General features: G+C 36.4%; 1 protein-coding gene across 1 annotated transcript in view; it reads right to left on the reverse strand.

Annotated features, from left to right (window-relative positions):
- Nucleotides 1–1,947: 1,947 nt before the first annotated feature.
- MAPK1 (mitogen-activated protein kinase 1) overlaps nucleotides 1,948–22,283 on the reverse strand; it is a 36,293-nt gene continuing 15,957 nt past the window's right edge. Inside the window, exons 2-9 of the mRNA XM_033008037.2 lie at nucleotides 20,529–20,711; nucleotides 18,585–18,774; nucleotides 12,666–12,782; nucleotides 10,724–10,838; nucleotides 10,038–10,169; nucleotides 7,827–7,936; nucleotides 6,978–7,105; nucleotides 1,948–4,576 (exon numbers count right to left, since the gene is read on the reverse strand). Coding sequence (XP_032863928.2) covers nucleotides 6,989–7,105; nucleotides 7,827–7,936; nucleotides 10,038–10,169; nucleotides 10,724–10,838; nucleotides 12,666–12,782; nucleotides 18,585–18,774; nucleotides 20,529–20,711 — 964 coding nt within the window. The 3' untranslated portion in view covers nucleotides 1,948–4,576; nucleotides 6,978–6,988. The remainder of the gene's footprint in view (nucleotides 4,577–6,977; nucleotides 7,106–7,826; nucleotides 7,937–10,037; nucleotides 10,170–10,723; nucleotides 10,839–12,665; nucleotides 12,783–18,584; nucleotides 18,775–20,528; nucleotides 20,712–22,283) is intronic.

Here is a 22,283-nt window from a genome sequence, read left to right on the forward strand (position 1 = left end):
ACAGTGCAACAGTTATATGAATGTCAATATAGAGAGTGTCAAAAAAGCCTGTGAATCATCAGATACACTGGAATCCATTTGTATTACTCTGTGCTCAACAGTTCAAATTACTGATGATTTCATAACTTTCTTGCACCAAAGATAAAACATTTCTGCCTGTCTTTACAGAAACTTCACCTGTATTTTTTTGGATGGCTTCCCTAATTTAATTTCAAGCTGGTATAGTCATACAGTGGAAAAAACACACTCGAGTATTTACAAATATTATATGTAGGCTACTCACTGCAGTGTTCAAGTGACAGTCATTTTTTAGATAAGCTAATGTAATGTACATCAGTATTTATATTTATGGTTTATAAAACAGCAGTTCATTTTAAAGCAGAATTCCATTCATTCTATATATGCACAGTACTATGCTGATTTTGTAATACAGGGACACAATTTAATGATTTTCTTTGCATTTGTTTTTACAAGATTCAGATGCCAAAAACAAAACAGAACATTAAGTTACCTGATTTAAAAAAGAAAATCACATACGTTTACAACATCAAAAGAATAAGACGAAATATAAACCTTTGCTACTTACAATTGATCTATACAGATTAACCAAATCACAAATCTGTCACAATATAAACGTTTAATTGTTACAATGAATAAGAACATACAGAAAATGATTTAACTTTTTTTTTTTTTTTATAAAATCTTCCTTTGCTTTTTTGTTTTAAACTTACCATTACCTAAATTAGCTATGCAGGATTTGTGGGGTACATGACTAAGAAGGCACCAACAGTACAAAGCAAAGACAAAGCAGTTTGAGTATTTTAAGAGTGCTCTACACTGATACAACACGAGAAAAGGCAACAATAGTAAGTAAACCAGCTGCAACCTTTAGAAATTTGTTCTAGATTTACAAAGGTAGTCCAACTTCGACATTTCCTCCAACGTTTCACTTAGTTTGATCACAGCACATGCTACAAAAACCACTGTAAGCTTCACTTTACTAATGTGCACTTTTCACTAATTTAGTGTCTTGATTTCAATTGTTAACTAAACCATTCTGAACCACAAATGTATTTAAAACTTAGTAAAAGGATTGTTTGGACTTTTTCATTTAAACCACTGCATTTACAAAAATATCTCCCCTAAAATCTGGGATTGCTTGAAGACATTGCTGTACAAATATAAAAGTACTATGCAAGGGACCGATTCATGAGTATATGGTGTGTATGTATAGACCTATATTTATACCATATCACTGTGCTGTAACAACACAATAAATTTATCAATAACCAAGGACTATATAAACTACACTAACATAAGCAAATATATATTAATAAAGTTTAAATCTATAGTACAGTTGCTCAGCAAACAACTTCGACATGGTATAAATATATCGTAGCATATTACAGTGGGCAGCAACAACAGGTTTTTATTTTCTCATTCTGTAAGGAAAATCATGCTCAACTCCTTGGGTTTCATTTGGCCACTGCTGAGTTACGTCATCACTGCTACTCCTGAAAGCTCATAGTGCACCACACCGCTCAGCCCATGTAGTGTGTTGTACACTTCAGATTTGATAAAACGTGTAATATTGATGAGGAAGAGTCTGGCGACAGTCAGGACAGCAGAGTAAGATGCTTATTTGCCAAAGCATCCATGAGAATTTTATGTTTGCATATTTTTCTTCAGCTGAAGATTGGAATGTTTTTGACAGTGAACTGTTTACATTCCTTATTCTCAAAACATCTTTACCATGAAATATGCATGTTACTTTGATTAAGAGTTGCTGTTCTCCGCTCTAAAATATAAAAACTACACAAAGAAAAAAACCCACAATGTAAAATGATGAAATAACTGACCTAACACAGTGTTGTTATAGGCACCTTCTTTTAAACTATTTTCAAAATCTGACCAAAAAAAAAAAAAAATCACGATTCTGCATTTAACGCATCAACAAATTCAACCCAACAATGTTTATTGAATTCAGTAATAGATTGATAAATGTAGTTACTGATACTGATGGATGCCAATTGGATTAATTAAGAATAGCTAAGGAAGAAAGCCCAAAAGCACCAGATGTTAGGTAAAGCAAACCCTCGGCTTCTCACGCGGAGAGACAGAATGCAAGGGTAAGTCTACACCTCCCCAAAAATCCAAAATTAAGCAAAGTATTAAAAAAATAATTGGGAAAGAAAAGGGTGAGGTAAGCTGCCAAAGTTCTTCCTTAATAAATTAAAACTGAGGTGTTACAATTTCAGTAACAGTCATCTTTCCAACCATGCCAAAAAATGATTCCTGTAGTAATGATGATCGTACAAGTAGCAGAGATTCTAGAAATATTTCAACTTCTCAAAACTGAGCGAGAAAAGCATTTTGGTAAAGATGTGTAGAAATGTCAAAAGAAATTTCTACACTAGTATCAACAGTCAAGTGCGTATTTCTATAGAAATGTTTTTAGCATAGGTTCCATACCACAATTCAATGATCACTTGTGCAGTGTCCTGACAATGCTCCTAATATTTTCCCCGCAACAGAGATCTATGTACCACAGGAACTTCCTAATAGAAAATGCCCTTTAATGATGAACCCTTGCTTATTAAAAATTAGTTTTGGCAGACTAACACTTAAACGATAGGAAAAATAAAATTTTGAAATGGAATCTTGTAAGCACCCTTATCTATTGAAGTCTAAGTTAATGGCTTTCTATATTTCTTTGAAGAGCAGACTAAATGGTAGGAGGAAGCCTGGAGTTATTAACCAGCAAGCATCCTTATATACTACAGTAGCAATTGAACCTGATTTCCATTCAAACACATTACCCAAGAGGAAACCAAAAACTAATTCTTAATGTTAATGTGAAGATAGAAGATTTAAATTTATTTCCAGGAATTACAAGTGCATTTTGTTCATATTAGCAAGCAGTCTTTATACAATCCATTCTTCACTGCTGCCAAAATAAAATGAGAAAAAGACAGCAGAGATATGAAAAGCTAAAAATAGAACTATTTTTCCTAAGTTATTTGTTGAATAGCATTTCAGTTGAACACAACTCAGAGGTAACAATAGATTATTTTTTTTCTCAATCATAGGCATGTGGCACTTAGACAATCATCTTTGCACAGAAAGCTTTAACAGTCATGCGAGGGCACAGTAATTATTTTAAACAAGGCAAATTTCTCACCACAGAGAGCAGTGGGGAAAGAAAAGGAGGCACTGCACTGGAACATAACACCTAGTAAACTCCACATTATACAATTTCAGTAACAAATACTTGAAAAGATCATTAAAAGGTATACAATTTTAAACATTATTTAGTGCTAGCTTTGTTTGGTTGTCCTAACTCAGCATTATCAGAAAAGTTTGATAGTACTTGACAACAGAACAGTACTTCATGTCACGAGCTCATGGAGGCTTGATTACAAATCACCATAGTGTAGGTTGCAAGAAATGAACTTGAGATGCTGACATGCTGTAGGAGCAAAAGTAAAATCAAACTTTCTCATTTAAAGATGCAGTGTTCCTCTCTGCAAGAATTCTGAATGTCAGTGATTAGATTCGAATGTAAAAACTATCAATCCTCATTTGGAGCATTTCATTGGTATGCAGGATGTAGACCGAGTTTATTAACATCACATTTTGGTTTCTCGCTTGCCACCACATATGGATGCCTTCCACAGAAAAAAGCATTCACCATTAGGTCATCATGCCATTATGTTCTTTGTTAATCTTCCACCACACGGTGAGTAAATATAAGTTGGCCAGCTGCCACTCATTCTCTTTGCACAACTCTTATAAACACTACTACATGGTATGAACTTTGGAAGTACTATGCCTCCACCATGGTTAAACTTTAAATGATCTCTTTTAGAAAAGGCAGGGAGAAAAAGGTACAAATTCTGTCAATACATGGAAAAAATGTTTCTTAGATGAAATCAATTAAGTTGGGTTCCTATGTGGCTCTTACGCTGTATAGAATACCTGTATGTACAGCACAGGACACCCAAACAAGTGCATAAGCAAGATTAACATGAACACGATTTATGCTATAATCCATAGCATAATGGTATAAATTCCATTGGATGCTAACCATTTCTATTTTAAAAGGAAGTGCAAAAAAAATCTGGGATGTCACTGACTTAAAGTGCCCTGAATAGTAGCTTTTCTAAAAAAAATGCCAGCGACTTCAGTAAAGTCAGAAAAACATAGTTCATGGTGTAAACGTCTTACAAGTTAATGAATTATCTTCTTGGATATTAATCCAGGAGTGAAAGGAACCACTGCATCTTTCAAACCAGAAAGCAAGCAGTTAAAATACGGCCAGCAGTAGGTGCACTTACAGTACAGTACTGCAACAGGTCAACAATGGGCATTACGCATAGGAGTGTCAATTACAATTCTTCAGGCTTAAAAGATTCATTGAAAGCATGAAAAGCCAAAACTACCAGGAGCTGCCCTCCTGAATGGCTCAAAGGAGTTAGTGGATAAGCTGAGAGAGGCCACAAGACATGACCGACAATAAAGAACTGGGAAGAGGAACAGCAACGTTTGAGCATGCCCAGTCCTTTAAGTCCTTGTCCTACAAAAAAGAGCAGAGACATATTTCAGTGAGGAAAGTTCTTAACGTTGCCTTTTAAAACAAGCATACTTTCCTATTTCTATGCTTTATGTACACTATGTTTACCATGAGTCAGACACAGCAGTACCAATGTTACAAAAAAAAAAAGGCAGAGACAGTGGATATTAGTACATTACATTTCAAATTAATTTTTTAAATCTTCAAAAGATTAGAAAGATGAATCATAACTAATGAAGTAAATTATTTGGTTGTCTGAAAAATCTGTTATGTTCACATTGCTTCCCGATCCCAAAAACTAGGGTCAAGGGGGAAGTTTTCAATCTCAAGAACTAACACACTGAGAAAAGCTAGCTGATAAAGTATGGGGGTGGGCTGAGGTGCAGAGGGAGCAGAAATGTGCAGGAAGAGACTGTTAATGTCTTTTTTAAGCCAACTCCTGAAGACTGGCCCTCACTAGGATGTCAACTACTTACGTTTACACTGTTGTGAGGAGGAACAGCTAATAATTCTAACCACAGATGACTAGAACAGTTTGATAATGATATGATGGTAATTTAAGTACCATATTTAAATTTCAGTATCACGTTAGCCAAATGAACTTCATAGTAGCATTTAAAGGTAGCAATTTTAGCAAATCAGAAATTTCTGTTAGTACTGGATCACTGGTATCTTTATTCCTAATCCCTTTATCCTTTAATCTCCAATACAACCTGGGTAAGTGTGGTCTGGGCAAAGAGGCAAGCAGGAGAGATCATAAACTACAATTTACCACAAAGTTAACTACTTGCTCTCCCCTTCCTTGATACTATGGCCTATTAGTAATAGGTTTCACCTTACTCCTAAAAATTTATGTAATTTTCTTCCCAAGTGTGTACACATACTGCTAGTGCCTCCTGTACAGAATTAGCTTTAGAAAACACAGGTGGAAAAGAAGCACCACGCATGCTACTGTGTCCCAGGTCTAATTCTGTTGGCAATGCCCAACTAGTAAGTCAGATGTGCGAACCTCAGATTTACCTAACTTTTAATTATTAAAGTAGTTTCAAGTGTTAGCTAGTAAGCTTAAAAAAAAAAATACAGTATTTCTAAAGATCAAAACTACTTCATCTGTGAGCTTCTATGTATTTGAATACTCAAGCCACTGGCAACAGAAGTCACCCTATTTAAGTAAAAACTGTATTTTTCAAAAGGTTCCTCCACTTTTTTTTTTTTTCTTTCTTTCCTATGAATTCACTGTTAAAAAACTGGGGGTATATGCAATGCAGAAACTGAAATCCCATTTTTAGTGCAGGAGAGTTTTTCCTTATAGCGAAGCAACAAAACTTCCACACACTGCTATCAGAGCTGTGGATTTCCTGTAGTGAGGAAGCTCACTGGCTCAAAACCGAACCTTTCTGCTGGATCTGCCAACAAGAAATGGTGACTGTAGAATGCTGCTGTTGATGGAGAACAGCACAGGAATTACTTTAAAGACCATAAAACTGGCACTCCAGCTTAGGCTGTTGCATTTGGTTTAGTTTTCTTCTCCAGTCACAAAGCTTTGATACTTTAAACTATTGGTATCACAGAAGTTCCATGAGTATTAGAAAAATTATTCAAGTCAGTATTTGACCAATTTTATATCAAACAACTGAGACTTGCAAGCCTTCTGGTATATGAAGACCAGTTTAAGTTCATGGATTTATTAAAGAAAAAGTCAGAGACAGTGAGTATCAGTACATAACATTTATAAATTAAAATTTTGTATCTTCAAAAGATTAATCATAACTAATTTATGAATCTTTAGATACCTATTTGTATTTACTCACACTATTTCAGAGGTACTTAAACCTGAAGTTAAATCATACTGAAGCGTCCTGGGTTTTGTTTGTGTTTTTGTTGTTGTTGTTGTTGTTTGTTTTTTGTTTGTTTTTGTTTTGTTTTGTTTTTTTCCCTTTAAAATAATTTAAGAGATTTTTTTCCTCTGTACATTACATTTAAGGAAAACTTTTTTAAAAAGCATTTGAAGCCATATGACAGAGTAGTCTGTAATATATGAAGAACACTGTCCCCTTAAAATGTTTTTTGAATAAAATTTGCATTTCAAAGTATTACCATAGCTTTTATTCTGAGAAGCACTATTTAAATGTAATTCTTATTCCTTAAATGTATCCTAAATACTACACAAACATCTCAGGCAATTGTGTGGATTCTCTGTAGACACTTCAATGTTGTAGGCAAAACTAAATTGTTCCTTCAACAACAGATTAAGGCTGAGGTGAAACTAATAAGCACAAAGCTGTCTTTTAACAGCTAGTTACCGTATCTGTAAAAAAAACGTAAGTTCTACATTTCATTAGCAGTAACAAAGTCCCAAAATTCTTCCCCCTGCCCAAGTAGTTTCATATTGCTGTGACTTTACCTATGCACAATTTAAGATCGATATCCTGGCTGGAATCTAGCAGTTTCCTCAAAAATCAGTTCTTTCAGCTTTTCCTTCGGCAAGTCATCCAACTCCATATCAAACTTGAAGGGTGCTTCAGCTACAGGCTTAATAATATAAAGAAACATTATTACTTTTTAAAACATTACTGGTTCTCTTGAATTTCAGGTAGCCCCTGTATGGGGAAAAAAAAAAAAAAAATCTGAAGATGTGCTTCACAAAAATATCTAATACTGTGCAGCCTTCAAGGAAGAACTCATTCTATTAGTCCTTCCTGTGCTTTATATAGCAGTTTACCACATTTTAAATCAAACCATATTGAGTAGCTACTTAAATCTAAACTACAGGTCGAAATATTTGTTAAAGGCTCATAACTTAGTAACTTTTCTTCAGGTATATATCTGAAACATACGTATTTCTCAGAACAAACATGTTTGTCCCTTAAGAAAAACTAGCTTATTTCCTCCTCTCCTACTTCTTCAGCAAAAGTAACCTGAAATCTGTCTAATTGTATACTAAACCACACCGAGTTCAGATTGAGGGGTTGTAAATGCATAATCTGATGGCAAACTTCGTTGTTCTCCTCCTTTATCTCCGACGTTATGAAACAAGACCTTAGCTAGCTGAGAAGTTTCATTTTCTAGGCATCTATTTTTTGTGTTGTGCCTCCAAAACGTTGTATTAGAACAACAAATAGAAAATTTTAGTAAATTGATGCAATTCATTCTTCAACTCCATGAGAGCGGTAGAAACAATGTCCTTAAACTAATGAAGAAAATAACCTGTTGCATCATTTAATCAACATTTACATTTTAACAGTGTCTTTACCTCATCGCTTGGATCATAATACTGCTCCAGATATGGATGGGCTAAAGCTTGCTCCACTTCAATCCGCTTATGAGGATTAAAGGTCAACATTTTATCCAACAAATCAAGTGCTGAGGAAAAAAAGTGAGCAAGAGTTTAATATACGCTCCAAAGTACAAAAGTGTTATAAACGCTGATATTACACAACAAACACATGCTACCCTAAGTTTTGTACTAATTTCAATTTACATCTGGAATTCCCCAGCTGTAGTAGCAGTAACAGCAGCAGCAGATTGCTTCCTGTACCTTGGGCAGAGTATCCTCTCCTGCCCATCCTATCGGCATTCCGTGGTTACGGTTCCCTTTGGTACAATCTGGCCTCGTGGAGACGATACCCTTCAGAGGCTCTTAGTGTCAGAACGAATGTTGAGGGAAGAAATGCGTAGAACCCTATGGTACAATCTGGCTTTAACTACAGCAGAAATCGAATATTTGAAAAATTTATTTTTGTGCCAAAAATCCAAACCAAGATAGAGCTTTTCCAAAACGAAAGAATATGTTCTTATTCTGAAAAGAAAACCTGGCTGTTCAATGATGAAAGTGTAATCCAGAAGTCATTAGGAGTTCTAGATCATCACAGTGAACTATTGTAGCACAACTAGCACCCCAGAAGGTACTCTCCAGCTAAGATGCAAATACATTTATATTCACAAGATCCAGGCAAAATCTGTTGAGTACAACTTGCAAAGAGTCCACAGAGAACTTGAAGATCCAGTAAGACAGAGAGTGCTGTCTGATGAAATTCTTGCCAAACGCTACAAGCTGGAGTTACTGCAATTGTTCAGCTACTTTGATTGTAACACATTTTCCTTTTCCAAGAAAAGGAAACAAAATTATTATTCTGGCAAGAAGCCTAAAGATATCTGCAGCATCCTAAATTCCATTCCATTTCTTCCCCTGACTGCATCATTTATGACACAGAACTTAAATAGAGGCTTCTTACTGCAGCAAAGTAGTTGTAGCTTTGCACCATGTATACCCAGCACTGAAGAAGAGATCAACCTTGCCACTGCATTCAATGGCAGCCTGAAAAAGCAGCAAACTTGCACAGTAATCCACATTAACTAGCTTGAGGTGGTTTTCTCAGTAGTGGAAGCTCACATGCTTCCTCTATGCTAAAGCATGTTGTGCACAATGCTTTTTTACTGAAATGACTGACAAACAGCTTTTTGAAAAATTGCTCTGCCAAAGCTACTCTGAAGATCTAGCTGGAAGCACTGCAGAAGGCACGTTCCCCCAGCAGCTAAGCATATCAGCATTGCTACAATTTGAGCTGTCAGAAGCCCACGGTAAAAATTCTCACACTGATGAGCGCTATTATAAAAGCAGAATAAATCACTGCTGTTTCACTCAGTGATAAGGATAATCAGTTCTACACAGTTCCATCTGCAGAAATCAGCTTTCACATGGTTCTTCAGTACCTGATCACAGCCACTAAGAGTAAATTATCGTATCAGTTAAAAAAATAAGTGAATTATGAATTGTGTCAGAGCAGATAAAAAAAGAGCACTGTACTGTGAATACAAGCTCCCTTAAACTGCATGAAGTAAAATTTAAAAGGCAAGTTAATAGCTATCTAGCAAAAGAAAAGTTGTTTTTACTAAAGCCTTGTTAAGAAAGGCAACAATCATCATATTCCTTGCTGTTATAACTTCTGCTCCCCTAATCATAACTGAATTTTCTACCCCATTAAATTTGACCCTTTCATACTGCTAAGGACCCACACTTCGATATTATTGTGCTTGATCTAGAACTGACATGTAGTCTGCACAAACTATACCAAGTTTAGCAATAAGTAGTTACCTCATATCTGATTTTAGAAACAAAGTTCAAGATTTGTTTGATACCTATGTCAAAGCCCAATGCCTATGTTTGGTACTTGAGTAATGTATCATGCTTTCAAAGACAGTAACAAGAATCAGGATTTACATTTTACATGTAAGTTAAAGATCAAACACTGCAACACGTAATCTTAGGGAGTTATTAAAAAATGTTTTAAAAATATAAGCTTGTATGAGGGTTTCATGCTGGTTTATGATTTTCCATTAGATTTATACTGCCATTTTAAGGGACCTGCATATTCTATTTCCAATATAGATAAATTCTTAGGGTAGTTTTAAAAATCCCATCTTGCCATTACTTTCTGATACAATATAACAGAGCGTAAAATACCTTTGGGGTCAGCGTTTGGAAACAGCCTGTTCCATGGTACCTTATTTTTGTGTGGTAGGGAAAGCAAGTAGTTTCTGGCCTTTAAATTTATTATACAGTTCAAATCTTCCTGGGAAGGGGATCCAAGTATACCTAAAAAAATAAAAGAAAACAGTACTGCATTCTATGAAAAGCACATTAAAAAGGTATTGCATTTGCTAAAACTCACTATTAAAACTGCTGGGAAGACGACTAAATGTTTTACAGTACAGAATACCTTAGAATTTTGTTAGAAACCTTTACTAAAAAGTTTAAGTTCTTTTTTCTTGTAAATGAACAAATGCATTTGAGTTTTCTAATGACCAGCAATTTATTTAAAAGATCCAATTAAGGGGTGTATCTACAGAAATTTAAAGAAAAATTTGGCCTGGATCTGATAGTACATTTGAGCTTTTTTTGTTATTTTAAAAACATCTCTGCTGATGTAGTAAATAAATCAGTAAGTATCCTCTAGTTGCCCCCCAAATCAGTGATTTGTTGTAGAAATCACTGCAGAAATGACTACAGGGAACAGATGATACACCTACAGATCCATACGTTACACACTGACCAACAAAAGAAAAAAATGAGTGACCAAAGACCAGTCTAGCTGGTAGAAAAGATGGAGACAGATGGATGTAGAAATGTTGCTTTTATGTAAAGCTTACCAAGGATATGGTTAAGTTGGTCAAGGTAGTGTTTTCCTGGAAAGATAGGTCTGTTGGAGAGCATCTCTGCCAGAATACAGCCTACTGACCAGATGTCAATAGACTTGGTGTAACCCTGCAAGTAAAGTGAAAACACATTTTTGTCAAAGAAATTTTTGCATAATTGGAGCAACATGTTACTTCAGTAAATTGTCAAAGTGCACGCAAATAAGTCTTTGGATTTTTTTTCACATGAGTCATGTTTGTTCATGCTGTTTAGTTTTTCTGTACAGAATGAAATCATTAAGAATTGTTTATCAAAAACACTACTTTGAAAGGATAGCAAGAACTGCAGTGTACAAGATATGCTCCTCCAAAAGGATTCTCCGGGTTTAGCTAAACATATTACCAACCGCAGATTTCTGAGACTCCCTAATTTTATAACAAATTTAAACTAACAAATTTTGGAAAGAAGCCATTCTTCTTAATTCCACAGCTCCTAACAGTATGCTAAACACATGCAAAAGAAGACCATCCTTCTTCCTAACAGGATCCAAATACCACACAAGGAAGAACCCTTCAGCAAAGGGGTGAAAGGGCAAAACAGATTGTTGGTTAGCTGATTTGTAAAACGCAACACGTAAGTAAGTAGTAAAGATGATGTGAGAAGGCCAACAACTGTAAATGGGATACAAGAAGAATGGAAAAAATGGCCGTATTTTCGTGTGGATGGATAACCTGTGTCACCCGTAGGAAAAGGCTTTTCTTCAGAAGCACACTCGCTGCACGAGGGCCTGGGTAACACAGGGGCGAGTTTACCTCAAGAACCCCTGGCCCATCAGCTCCCTTGCCTTGCACCCCCAGAGCCTGCTGCCCTCTGCTCCCCCTCACATCAGCAGGGAGCTCCCAACAGCAGCCAGTCACTTTGCTGAATCCGCAGACACCTTGGCATTGCCTCTCAGGACATGATCACACGACCATTTGTTTTTGAGGCACTGTAATTCTAAGAGGAATCGATCTATGAGCCAGGAAAATTGGGAACTGACCACCTATTAAGAAACGCAAAATACTGCCTTGTAAAAGTTACTGATAAATGTATGTGGATATCCAGAAATAAGGTTAAGCTGCCCTATGTGTATGGCCTCAAAGTGAGTTTAAAATACAAGCAGCTGGGAGAAAAATCCAACTGGTCGGGTGACTGTTTTCTAAAAACACATTAGACACACTATTGCCACAACAAATCAAACCCAACAGCCAATGAAGCAGTAATCCTACAGAAACAACAAAGGCTTCAAGGAATATAAAATACAGGAAAGGAATATAAAATACATGTCACAGAGGTATTTTGCTAACAAGTGTATGGCTGTAAGAACTAATGCAAAGGTAATGAAGGATACCTATTACTCACACCGTACAGGGACTGGATACACCTTAGAACAGCCACAGAAGAACGTTAGAATAATTTCAAGCATAAAAAACCCAAAGGGATGATTTCATTAAGACTACTGGAATGCAATTAAGACTGTCACACAACAAAGATCATATGCCTTCAGAATCAGATTCACCCTCATTATACATTCTAAACCTAAATTAAGACGTCAAGATAACATTAAAGCAACATTTGCAAGCCTGGATGAAGGCAGCAGTAAAACGCTCCCATTACTAACACTTCTGTCCTGCTCTGTGGAAGAGCATTTGATGGAAAGAAGTCTCACAACTGGCGAGGAAGTGGACACATGGGAACTCATGCACACGATTACTCAGTTGTAGTATCCAATAATTGTATCTGGAATCACAAATTTATTGCAAGCCAGTAGCTGTACTGCAAATCCATTCCACATTTCCTCAAGACTATGTGAGCATTCTGATCCTAACAACACAGAAGTTGGGGGGAAGCAAAACTGGTACTCGCAAGTGAATAACCAGTAACAGAGGCACCACAGCAGCGCACTGTGGTTCTTACCTTAGAATTCAGCATGATTTCAGGAGCCCTGTACCAACGTGTGGCCACATATTCTGTCAAGAAACCTGTGTGATCATGATCTGGATCTGCAACACGAGCCAGTCCAAAGTCACAAATCTGGTTTCAAAGAAATTAATAATAAAGAAAAAAAAGCATATTAGACATACAGTTTTCAATACTACAACATTACTAACTTACCTGTCCCCAACCCGTGATGTGTGATGGTAACTTATATTTTTGGAAACGAATTATTGCACAAAGATTAAACAAAATGTTTTGGAGTAAGTGCAAAGAGTATCCAATGAGGCCGTGCAGTGGCCGAGAAGAATAAACAGTTTGGGAAAAAAAGGTGTTCCTGGTGCAAAATTTCTGTTCTACTATGGGCTTACTTAACACCTCCTCTGCCAGACAGGTGGCAAGACATACTGCTCCAACCATTATTGGAAATTTACCAGAAAATGAAAAGAGAAAGAGAATAAGATTTCCAGAAAACAGAATTACAGACCAACACATTTGTAGCCAAGTTCAATACCCCTTTTAACAAAAGCTACCATCATAACTGCAACTTTGCACAAGAAACATCCTATCCAATCATGAGATAATGGTAGACTGGAGAGATTATAGGTTGCTGAAGGAAGCATGAGTTTAAAAAAACCTCACAAATATAATCTCAGCTCTGTATCAGGAAAATAGTTTTAGCTAACCATGAAGAGAAAAACAAACTCTGATCTAGACTAGTCAGTTCAGCAAAAGAGGAAAAAGTGTTTTTAGCTATACTCCAGTAAGCAGGTTCCACAGCTTTCAGAACTAATGAAGTTAAGAACATTGAAAATGGGAAGAAAGACTGTGTTCTAGAGTACAGCAGCTGATCCTTTCTTACCTTCCAAAAGGTAAATAGCAATCTTGTTGAGCAGCACATTAGACATATTCATATGCTTCTGCTACCACCAAAAAAATGCCAGTTTATGATAAGGATCAATTTCCACATGAAACGTATTTGCATGAAAGAATATGTACTCTTAGAAAAACAAGGCATCTAATATAGGACTGGCAAACAGTTAAGAGGGTCCTCTGATGCATATGTTTTATAATAGCATACTCTTTGATAGTTGTGTACACTATATTAAAAATGTGAATAACATGTTGTAGTCAATAAAGACTGTAATGGATAATCCTACCAAAAATGCAAAAACCTCACTGGACCCTGGCAACCTACTCCTTTATTTTCCTGGAGGGACAGCCTGTGAAACCACTGATAGATCAGTTACGAAAGAACTGATTCAGCTGACTAAAAGCTACATATAAATGACAAGATTCAGCAACTGCCTGTTAAACAGAGAGACTGAAGAAAAGGCAGTGATCAAATTCATAAGTCAAACTGAACAGGATGACTTCTCTGACTTTAGCTACATATTAAAAAAATCCAAACCCCTGAATTCTTAGAAAACAAGACCAGAAAGAACTGTTTAAGCATGTCAAGGTTTTCCCTGGCTACGGAAAAAGAGCAGCTGCCTTGTGTGCAACTAGCAGCTTACATATCGGTATAAATAATCATAAGAGTCTCCTGTAAAGACAGGAGAGAAGAAACTGTAGAGGACAGCTTTATGGATTTCAGAAAATAATTATGCAGGCAGACAAAACTGTTGTAATCTCTTCCTCCTAACCTCAGAAAAAAGATAGATAAGACTACAGGCAAGGATTATAGTATTACACATAAGCAAAGTGCTATGATTTGTTACTATTAAGACAAAATAAAAAGGCCACTCTGGCCCACAGTGAGGAGAAAGAACTGAACTACAGAAGGTGTCTGTGAATCTCTCAAGTAGAAAAATGCACATGGGATGGAAAAGAAGACTAATGACAAAGAGAGCTTGTTAAAATGACAAAAAAACCCTGCTGACTAGAGCAGAAACAGGTTAAGCAGAAAGAAGAAACACCATTAGTGAGAAAGGCATCAAGGTTGAAGCTGCAAGAAAGAGGCGCTTGGCTGTTAGCAGTGTTTTCACCAGCTGCGGAGCTGACCAGGAGCATTAGCAGGGCAGAATAAAAGAGAGGCTGCAGAGGCCAGCATTCTGCCTCAAGGCCTGTGTGCAAGGGAGGAAGCACAGGGACTGGCTGTACTCTGGTGGGGGCAGACAGTTCTTGCCCTGTGGCAACAGAATGCATTTAACAAAGCAGCTACCCTATTTGGGGCGTGGGGGGAGAACTATGAGTCCACTATCCCTGTTCAATTAATTGGTGAAAGCCAAAGCACCAGAAGAAAGTAGACTTCTCAATCCAAACTAAAACAAAAGAAGAAAGAATCTGTGAAAGCAACATAATGACAAGCAAAATTTTTTTGGCATTTTGACTAAGCAGAGAAGAAAAAAACTGCATTACGGAAGACCCAGGTATGTCAGGCAGTGCTTCATGCCCTGGAGAGACAAACAGATGCTGGTGAGAGTGAAGGAATAACTTCCCCACTAAATAAATAAATAAAATGCCAGCATCCTAGTTATATATTTAGCTTCCACTTCTTGAAGACAGTGTTCTTATATCAGGTATGTTTTTATTTAAAATAGAGGTGACTTGGAATTGGATGAAGCTATCAAGCAGATGGGAAGATTTATGAAGCTCATGTACATATGACCATTTACTAAGCAAATGAAATGACACCCAACAGTGCTACTAATGTACTGAAATATCTGAAGTTGTATCATGGAGGAGTCTGTGTGCATGTATGTATCTATCTGTATAAAAGGAAACGGAGAGGCTTCCATTAAGTTTAGTTCTTAACAATAAGATGGTAGTTGAAACAGTTGTGTCTCTAAGTAATTGGTAAAATCCTGAAGCAAACAATAACGCAGTTTTCCACACACACACACAAAAAAAAAATCTTCCCCCTCTCATCATCTTCCTTTCAAGACTATCAAAGTACCTAACAATTCTTGGATGTTTAATACTTGGGAGTATTCACTATGTAGACAGAAAAGTGCAACTTATAAATAATATCACTATAGTGTGTTTTAACCAAGTCAAAGGAGCAGATACTCAGCTGGAGTAAACTGGTACACTGAAGACACCGCAAAATATACTAGTTGAGAATCTGTTTAAAATAACTTTGACTCATTTTCTGAAATATTAATGCCACTGGCCTAGGAAAATTCTATGGTCATGGGAGTTTTTATGAAGCTTATTTCATTTACAGAACTGCAAAACAGGCCAAATTGTTGGATGCGAATAATCATGAAAGCATATGAAAATATTTCTAAAAATGTTAGATATTATTTTAAAGTATATTCCAGCCTGCAGCATGTCAATGTACATGAATCTCATTCATGAGAAAGATGCCAGGCTGCAAGGGAGGAGATCAGTATCTTTATTACCCAGGACTATCACTGGAAAGAGATCCCAAGGTAGTAGTTTTCATGGACTTTCAAATCTAGTATTTCACTGAAAATATGTAACAAGAGACAGTAGTTAAGATAAATGATATACTTTCACAAACTTTCATTCGTTATGTGATAATTCATATTTAAGGTCTCATTTAAGTCTGTAGCATGGCCTAAGGAAACAGAAGTGCAGATCCTAAAGCTGTTTGTCCTGAGCCTTTCAGCTGCTTAGGATCCTATAGGGTTCACAGACAAATTTTGTCAATAGACACATACATTTCTTTCCTGGAAATGGAATCTATGATCCAGAGGTCAAGATCATGTTTAAGGGAGAAGAAAGATGGAGCTCTTGTTACAACCTGTAGGACTCAGCTCCAGAAGAGATCAACAGTTTGCTCTCATAATGCCATTAAAGAAGCTAACAGCATTACCACTGAAGATGAACAAACTTTCTATTTTCTTTCTTTCAAAAGTGTGATTTTAAGTTGTTCATTTTCACAGTACGCTGTGTTTTGAGTTTACGTACAATAATCAACTGTGTAATCATGCACATGCACATAGCTGACACACACACTTGCAGAACAGCCCTGAAAGAAACAAGTTAGTACAAGTTCACCATTCATCAGACAAGGCCTAACACGTACCAGTTTTCTCTCCAAATCTGTTGCTTAAACTTTAGATGTGGTATTAATACAACACCAGAGTTCCCTTTAGGTTATGAAAAAGCATATGCTCTGACATACAGACTATCATATTCTGTACTAGGAAGCATATACTGCAGTTGCATGCTGTTTTTAATATCTTATAAAGAAATAATAACAGAAATCACTAAGATCACATATTATTTTGCCACACAATGAGCTTACCTTCTTTTTCATGATGATCTTACTTGTGTTAAAACATTGCCTTTTATTATTTTATTGCCTTTAATTGCACAGAACTACACTCAAACTTGTTCTTTCCTGCTTCTATTACGCAGTCATTGTAGATTTTACTCTATTTTTTTCATTAAGGGGTTAATGCCTTGAAGGGATCTGATGTAATAAACTGCTGAAATCTCACAGCAAGCGTCTAAGGTGACAAGTCCAGCAGCACTGTGCATCAGGAAAAGCTGACAAGTAGCAGCGGGAATGTAAAGCAAACTGATCATGTAGCCAGTATTTAGCATGGACCAGCATATGAACAGCAAGGACTTTTCTCAGAATTGTGACAAACTGGTATGGACAGCAACTGGTTTACATTTTGAAGAGGTTATTTTTGGTTTGCTTGGGCTTTTTTAAATTAGAAAGCTAGAGCTACTATAAAAAATGAAGTGTAATTAGGTGCAACACAATATGCAACAAACACAGCTGTACCAAGTCAGATCAAAGTGATGTAAGCTCTGTAATTGCACTCCATCAGTGGCCAACTGCAAATACATCATGTGAAGTATAAAAGGGAACATACTCCAGTGCTTCTCTACTAGTGTCTCATCTTCCGTGGATCTGCCACTCTAAACCAGAGGGAGCATTCAATAGCTTTTTCTTCTAATAACTTGTTCGGTGTTTTTTTAAGTTACATTATCTGTAATATCCAGTGCTCTGTGGCACCAAATTCCACAGTTTAACAATGCTGCAAGTTAACTACTACATCCTTTCACTCTGAACATGCAACCTGCTCCTTTCATTCCCACCACCACCACCTTTTTAACAGGTAAAGACAGTGAAGAACTGTTCTCTATTCAACCTCCCTATGCCACTAAATTTTATCAAATTCTATTGTATTCTTTCTTTTCCTCAAGCAGTATCTTTCAGCAGAGAACTACGCTATATAGTTCTTCCTGAGAGGGAGAAAAGTACTTTGAAATCCTGGTCTCCTCATTTTTAACAGGATAGCATAGGGAAAAGTGCACGATCACAGAACTGAAGACTCAAGAACAACAGAAAGTTACAGAATGGCATGTTTTCTGTTTTATTCTCTATTTCTGTTCTAATTCTTCACACCTGGTTTGCTTTACTGAATGCCACTAAGCATTGAGCTGACATTTTCCAAGAATCGTAACAGCTCTAATATCATCCTTCTGTAGTATTTACTAGTAGAGAGCCCATCACTAGAAATGTAAATTAGGAATGTTCTCTCCCCGAGTAATTGCTGTGCGTTTAATCAGCACTCAATTTCATGTGCCATTTTAGTTGCCCACTAACATGAAGTCCTTTTCCAGCAACAAACAATTAACAATTTAAACAGAGAAACCAGGACCTGAAATACAGAGTTTTGAGTTTACTTTGTAAGTAAACACAATTTTGCTTCAGATAAGTATTTTCACCTAGCTTTCAAAGAGGCTGTTTCAAAGTCAGCCTCCAGATGGAAACAGTGATGCACTCGTTAAAACAGCGTAACAGTAAATTCTTAGTCACTCAAATCTTAATAATTATTTTATCAAAACCAGTGTTTTGGCAGTCTTTCCAGGATAAAAATTGCATTCCCTAGTAACAAAAACACATCTGTGGTTATAGCAGGTGGTTTATGAAGATCATGGGAGCAAAATTTCTGACAAATTTTAGCTAACCTTGAGATCACAAGTGGTGTTAAGCAGCAAATTCGAAGGTTTGAGGTCACGATGAAGCACATTGGCCGAATGGATATATTTTAACCCTCTCAGAATCTGGTAAAGGAAATAACAAATGTGGTCGTTGCTGAGGTGTTGAGTCTTTAAGAGCTTGTAAAGATCTGTCTCCATAAGATCTTGCACAATGTATCTGTAATGCATCAGATGTAAGGCAGCAACACAAACGTGGCATGATGTTAGATATCAACATACAGTACCCAATGAAACTTCCGTAACAATCTCTCTTATTTGTCTGTTTCATGACAATTGTGAAACTATGTAGTTGCTTCTTGCTTTACAAGTTTTGAATCAAATCAATCCTGTTACATGATGCAGCCCTTTACAGAATTAAGAGGCACCAGCATTTTTATCCTCTCAAATTAATCATCATAAACCTCTATTTGTTTATATTAAAGCCTGATCTTTATTGGACTCTTAATAAGATCAGATTCCTATCCTGCTTGCCAAGAAATAAAGGCTGTTTTTTAGTTTAATGAATAATAAGCTTCTGAGATACTTGCTTCCAGTTGCCTAAAAGCATGAAGGCAGAAGACCTGATCATTTCTGATCCGTCTTCTCCGCCACCTCTCCGCTTCAAAAATTCAGCAGTTTTTCTCCTTTACTATATATTTATTATGATACATTGAATGTAACAGTCCTTTGCTTACCAAAATTGAATCCTAATATTTTCAGTCAGATTGTTGTTTTGTTTTTTTTTTTTTTTTCCTAAGATTGGAATGAACATAAAGAAAAGGGATTTTCTTCTGCTTTGGTAGGAATGAGTTAAGTAAAATTTTCTTCTCCCTTAATTCAGTTTGTCTGCAAAATCCTTGAGGTGTAGTTCCATGATCACTTTTCACCAAAACAGGATTTCATTAAAAACATGCTACTATTGCCATTCCACTTGGGCGTTTCCATCCTCTCCTCTGGGTATTGAGACTGGATCACACAACTAGGACATCTTTTTAAGGGCAGCATGCACTGACACTAGTCAAAATAGCCACAGAAATGCAACCTCAGAACCCCCACATAAGACCAGCTGAACTCAAATAATATATTGTTAATTTATGAACTGAAAACATTTGACCTAGATTCAGTTCAATTTCTGCCTGCATGCATTTAGGCTTTTTATTGGACAGACATCTGCAAAGACCCACAAAACCAATAAGACCAATAAGAACCGATGTACACAGACTTGGAGAAATTAAGCTGGTTGGCTCTAAACTAGGCCTTGTATCTCAAGTAGAGTCTTCCAGCTAAGACTAGACTACTTCATGCATCAGATATCCACAGGAAGTTGTATCTATATAAAGCCAAGTTTCCCATGAAAGAACAATTAGTAAAACAAAAAGGCCAGATTTGCATACATTAATCAAGCATGTTTACCTGCCCATGTTTCTGACTTTTCACATATGCATTTTCAAATATGCAAAACTGGGGGCTGTGTTTTATCTCCCCCCACCCCATCCCCCTCCAAGATGTGTTCATTCTATTCTTTAAGAAAATTTCAGACAATTATAGCAGGGTCTGGACATTTTATTTCCTCCTCAGAGCAATCAGTTCTAATAACAGCTCTATTAAGAGCACGTACAGTTTTAGGATTAAGTGACTTAACTAAGTCATCTCTACAATGTAGAGTTCTTTGCCTTGGAAGACAGAAATTAAAATTTTTTTTCTTTTCCTAAAAAAGAACAAACAAAACTAGCATTCAACCAAATATTAAATCTATGTATGTATCTATAAACTGTTCAAACACTGTGAATTTCCCTTTCAATTTACTATAATAGAAGCCAACTTTTAATAAAATTCAGTAAGGAAGAGGATGAAAAAGAAGAAACAATCAAAACAGAGAAGATGGCAACCATCACTCACTATGCAAAATAACTTAAAACTTTGAAAGGATACACATCTTTCATTTGTTCAATAGTTGGAGCTCTGATAATATCATTTATTCCAATAATGTTCTCATGCCTGAAGCGCAGTAGGATCTTAATCTCTCTCAGAGTTCTCTGGCAGTACGTCTGATGCTCAAAAGGACTGATTTTCTTTATAGCAACTCGAACTTTGTTGACGTTATCATAAGCAGAACTAGAAGAGAATCAATAACATTAGTTATAAGGAATATTAAATTCATTCGATTTAGAAGGCAATAACGTGAATTCAGTTGAATATAGGGGCTGTGCATTTGTTTTACATTTATTTTTATCAAAAGAAGAGAGGCGTCAGCGGCATATATCTTTTAGTTTGACAAAGAGACAAAATACTGTTGTTCTATCTCCAACATATTTGGGTATCTACAAGTCATTAGCTTTCCCGACTGACTTGGAGTCTGCTGACTCTTGGGTACCTGAACAAAGAAGGAAATATTCATCATCTTTATCAGCCTGTGGAACAAACAAGTTTGAGTCTATATGCTGCAATCAAGAAGTTTGAGAGAAAAAGCTCATCTTGAGTTAACCCATTCACTTTGTGGTGCACAAAAGCCTTCAAAAAGCATCCTTCAAGCAGCAGAATTCCACATCCTATGTCCAACTCCTGCAAGTAATTCCAACTGTCACAACCTTTTACTCCTCCATTGAGCTACACTGTCAGCACCTCCAAGAAGTACAGACATGGAAGAACAAAAGGGATGGAGAACTTGTGAAAACACATTTCCAAGTTCAGTTCTAAAAATAACAGAGTTTGAGAAGGATGTTTCCAACTACACACATGATGCGAAAGCAAGCAGCAGCACAAGGAGGTAACACAGTGATTGTGACCCATATTAACACACACACTAGCTGCTACATTTACAGTACTGTCATTTCAGAAGCTCGGAACAGCATTCCCAGCTATACCGATAAAGTGGTCTCAGTATTTCTGTTCAAAATGCCTACATATTTATGAAGACTATCACAGCCTGAATCTAATAAAAAGACTCAGCGAGACATACATAAATTTCAAAAATTTGGACTCATTATTTAGTAAAAGTGTTATGAATCCTTACAAATGTTAGGATGTTTTCTATAGTCTTGCTTATGTGAATGACAAAGCATCTCATTATAATAATTTCACTTAGTATTAAAAGTATATGGTAATTTAATTACTCAGAATTTAAATTTGTGTATATAATTCTTGTTCCTTTCAAATTTCTTTTTGCTCACTATTGCATTGTTTGGAAATTAAAAAATAATCAAGCCTACATCTAAACATTTCTGTTAGCCTCAACTATTTCATATAAAAATACTAGCCAAACAGGCTTTACGTTGCAACAATTTCTATAATTGAGTCCCAGTACATTCTTTCAAACTCTCTTAATTGGCCTTACTCTGCTGAGATGTCCAGGTATTGGTGATCAGGTAAAGCAGAATGGAATATGAAAATCCAATTAGAAAGGAGACCTAGAAGGAATTCAAATGCCTGGCCACGTCAAGGTGGTTCTACCACTAAGCAGATTTATGGTGCAACAAGGTGGTTTTGAGACAGTACTGTTACCACTGTATGCAAAGGTGTTTAATATTTCTCACTTTCATTATTAAGAACTGCATAGAATTTGTGCCACCAGTAAGATCTTCATACAGTTCATGCCTATGTAGTGACATCCTTTTTGCATGATTTTTCCACAGAATCACTTTGACTTGTCTGCATCTGTAACTCCAGTCTATAACCACAGACAGACTG

Source organism: Tyto alba, unplaced genomic scaffold (genome assembly GCF_018691265.1).
Source record: "Tyto alba isolate M040663 unplaced genomic scaffold, T.alba_DEE_v4.0 Super-Scaffold_44, whole genome shotgun sequence".
In the NCBI taxonomy this organism is placed as follows: Eukaryota; Metazoa; Chordata; class Aves; order Strigiformes; family Tytonidae; genus Tyto; species Tyto alba.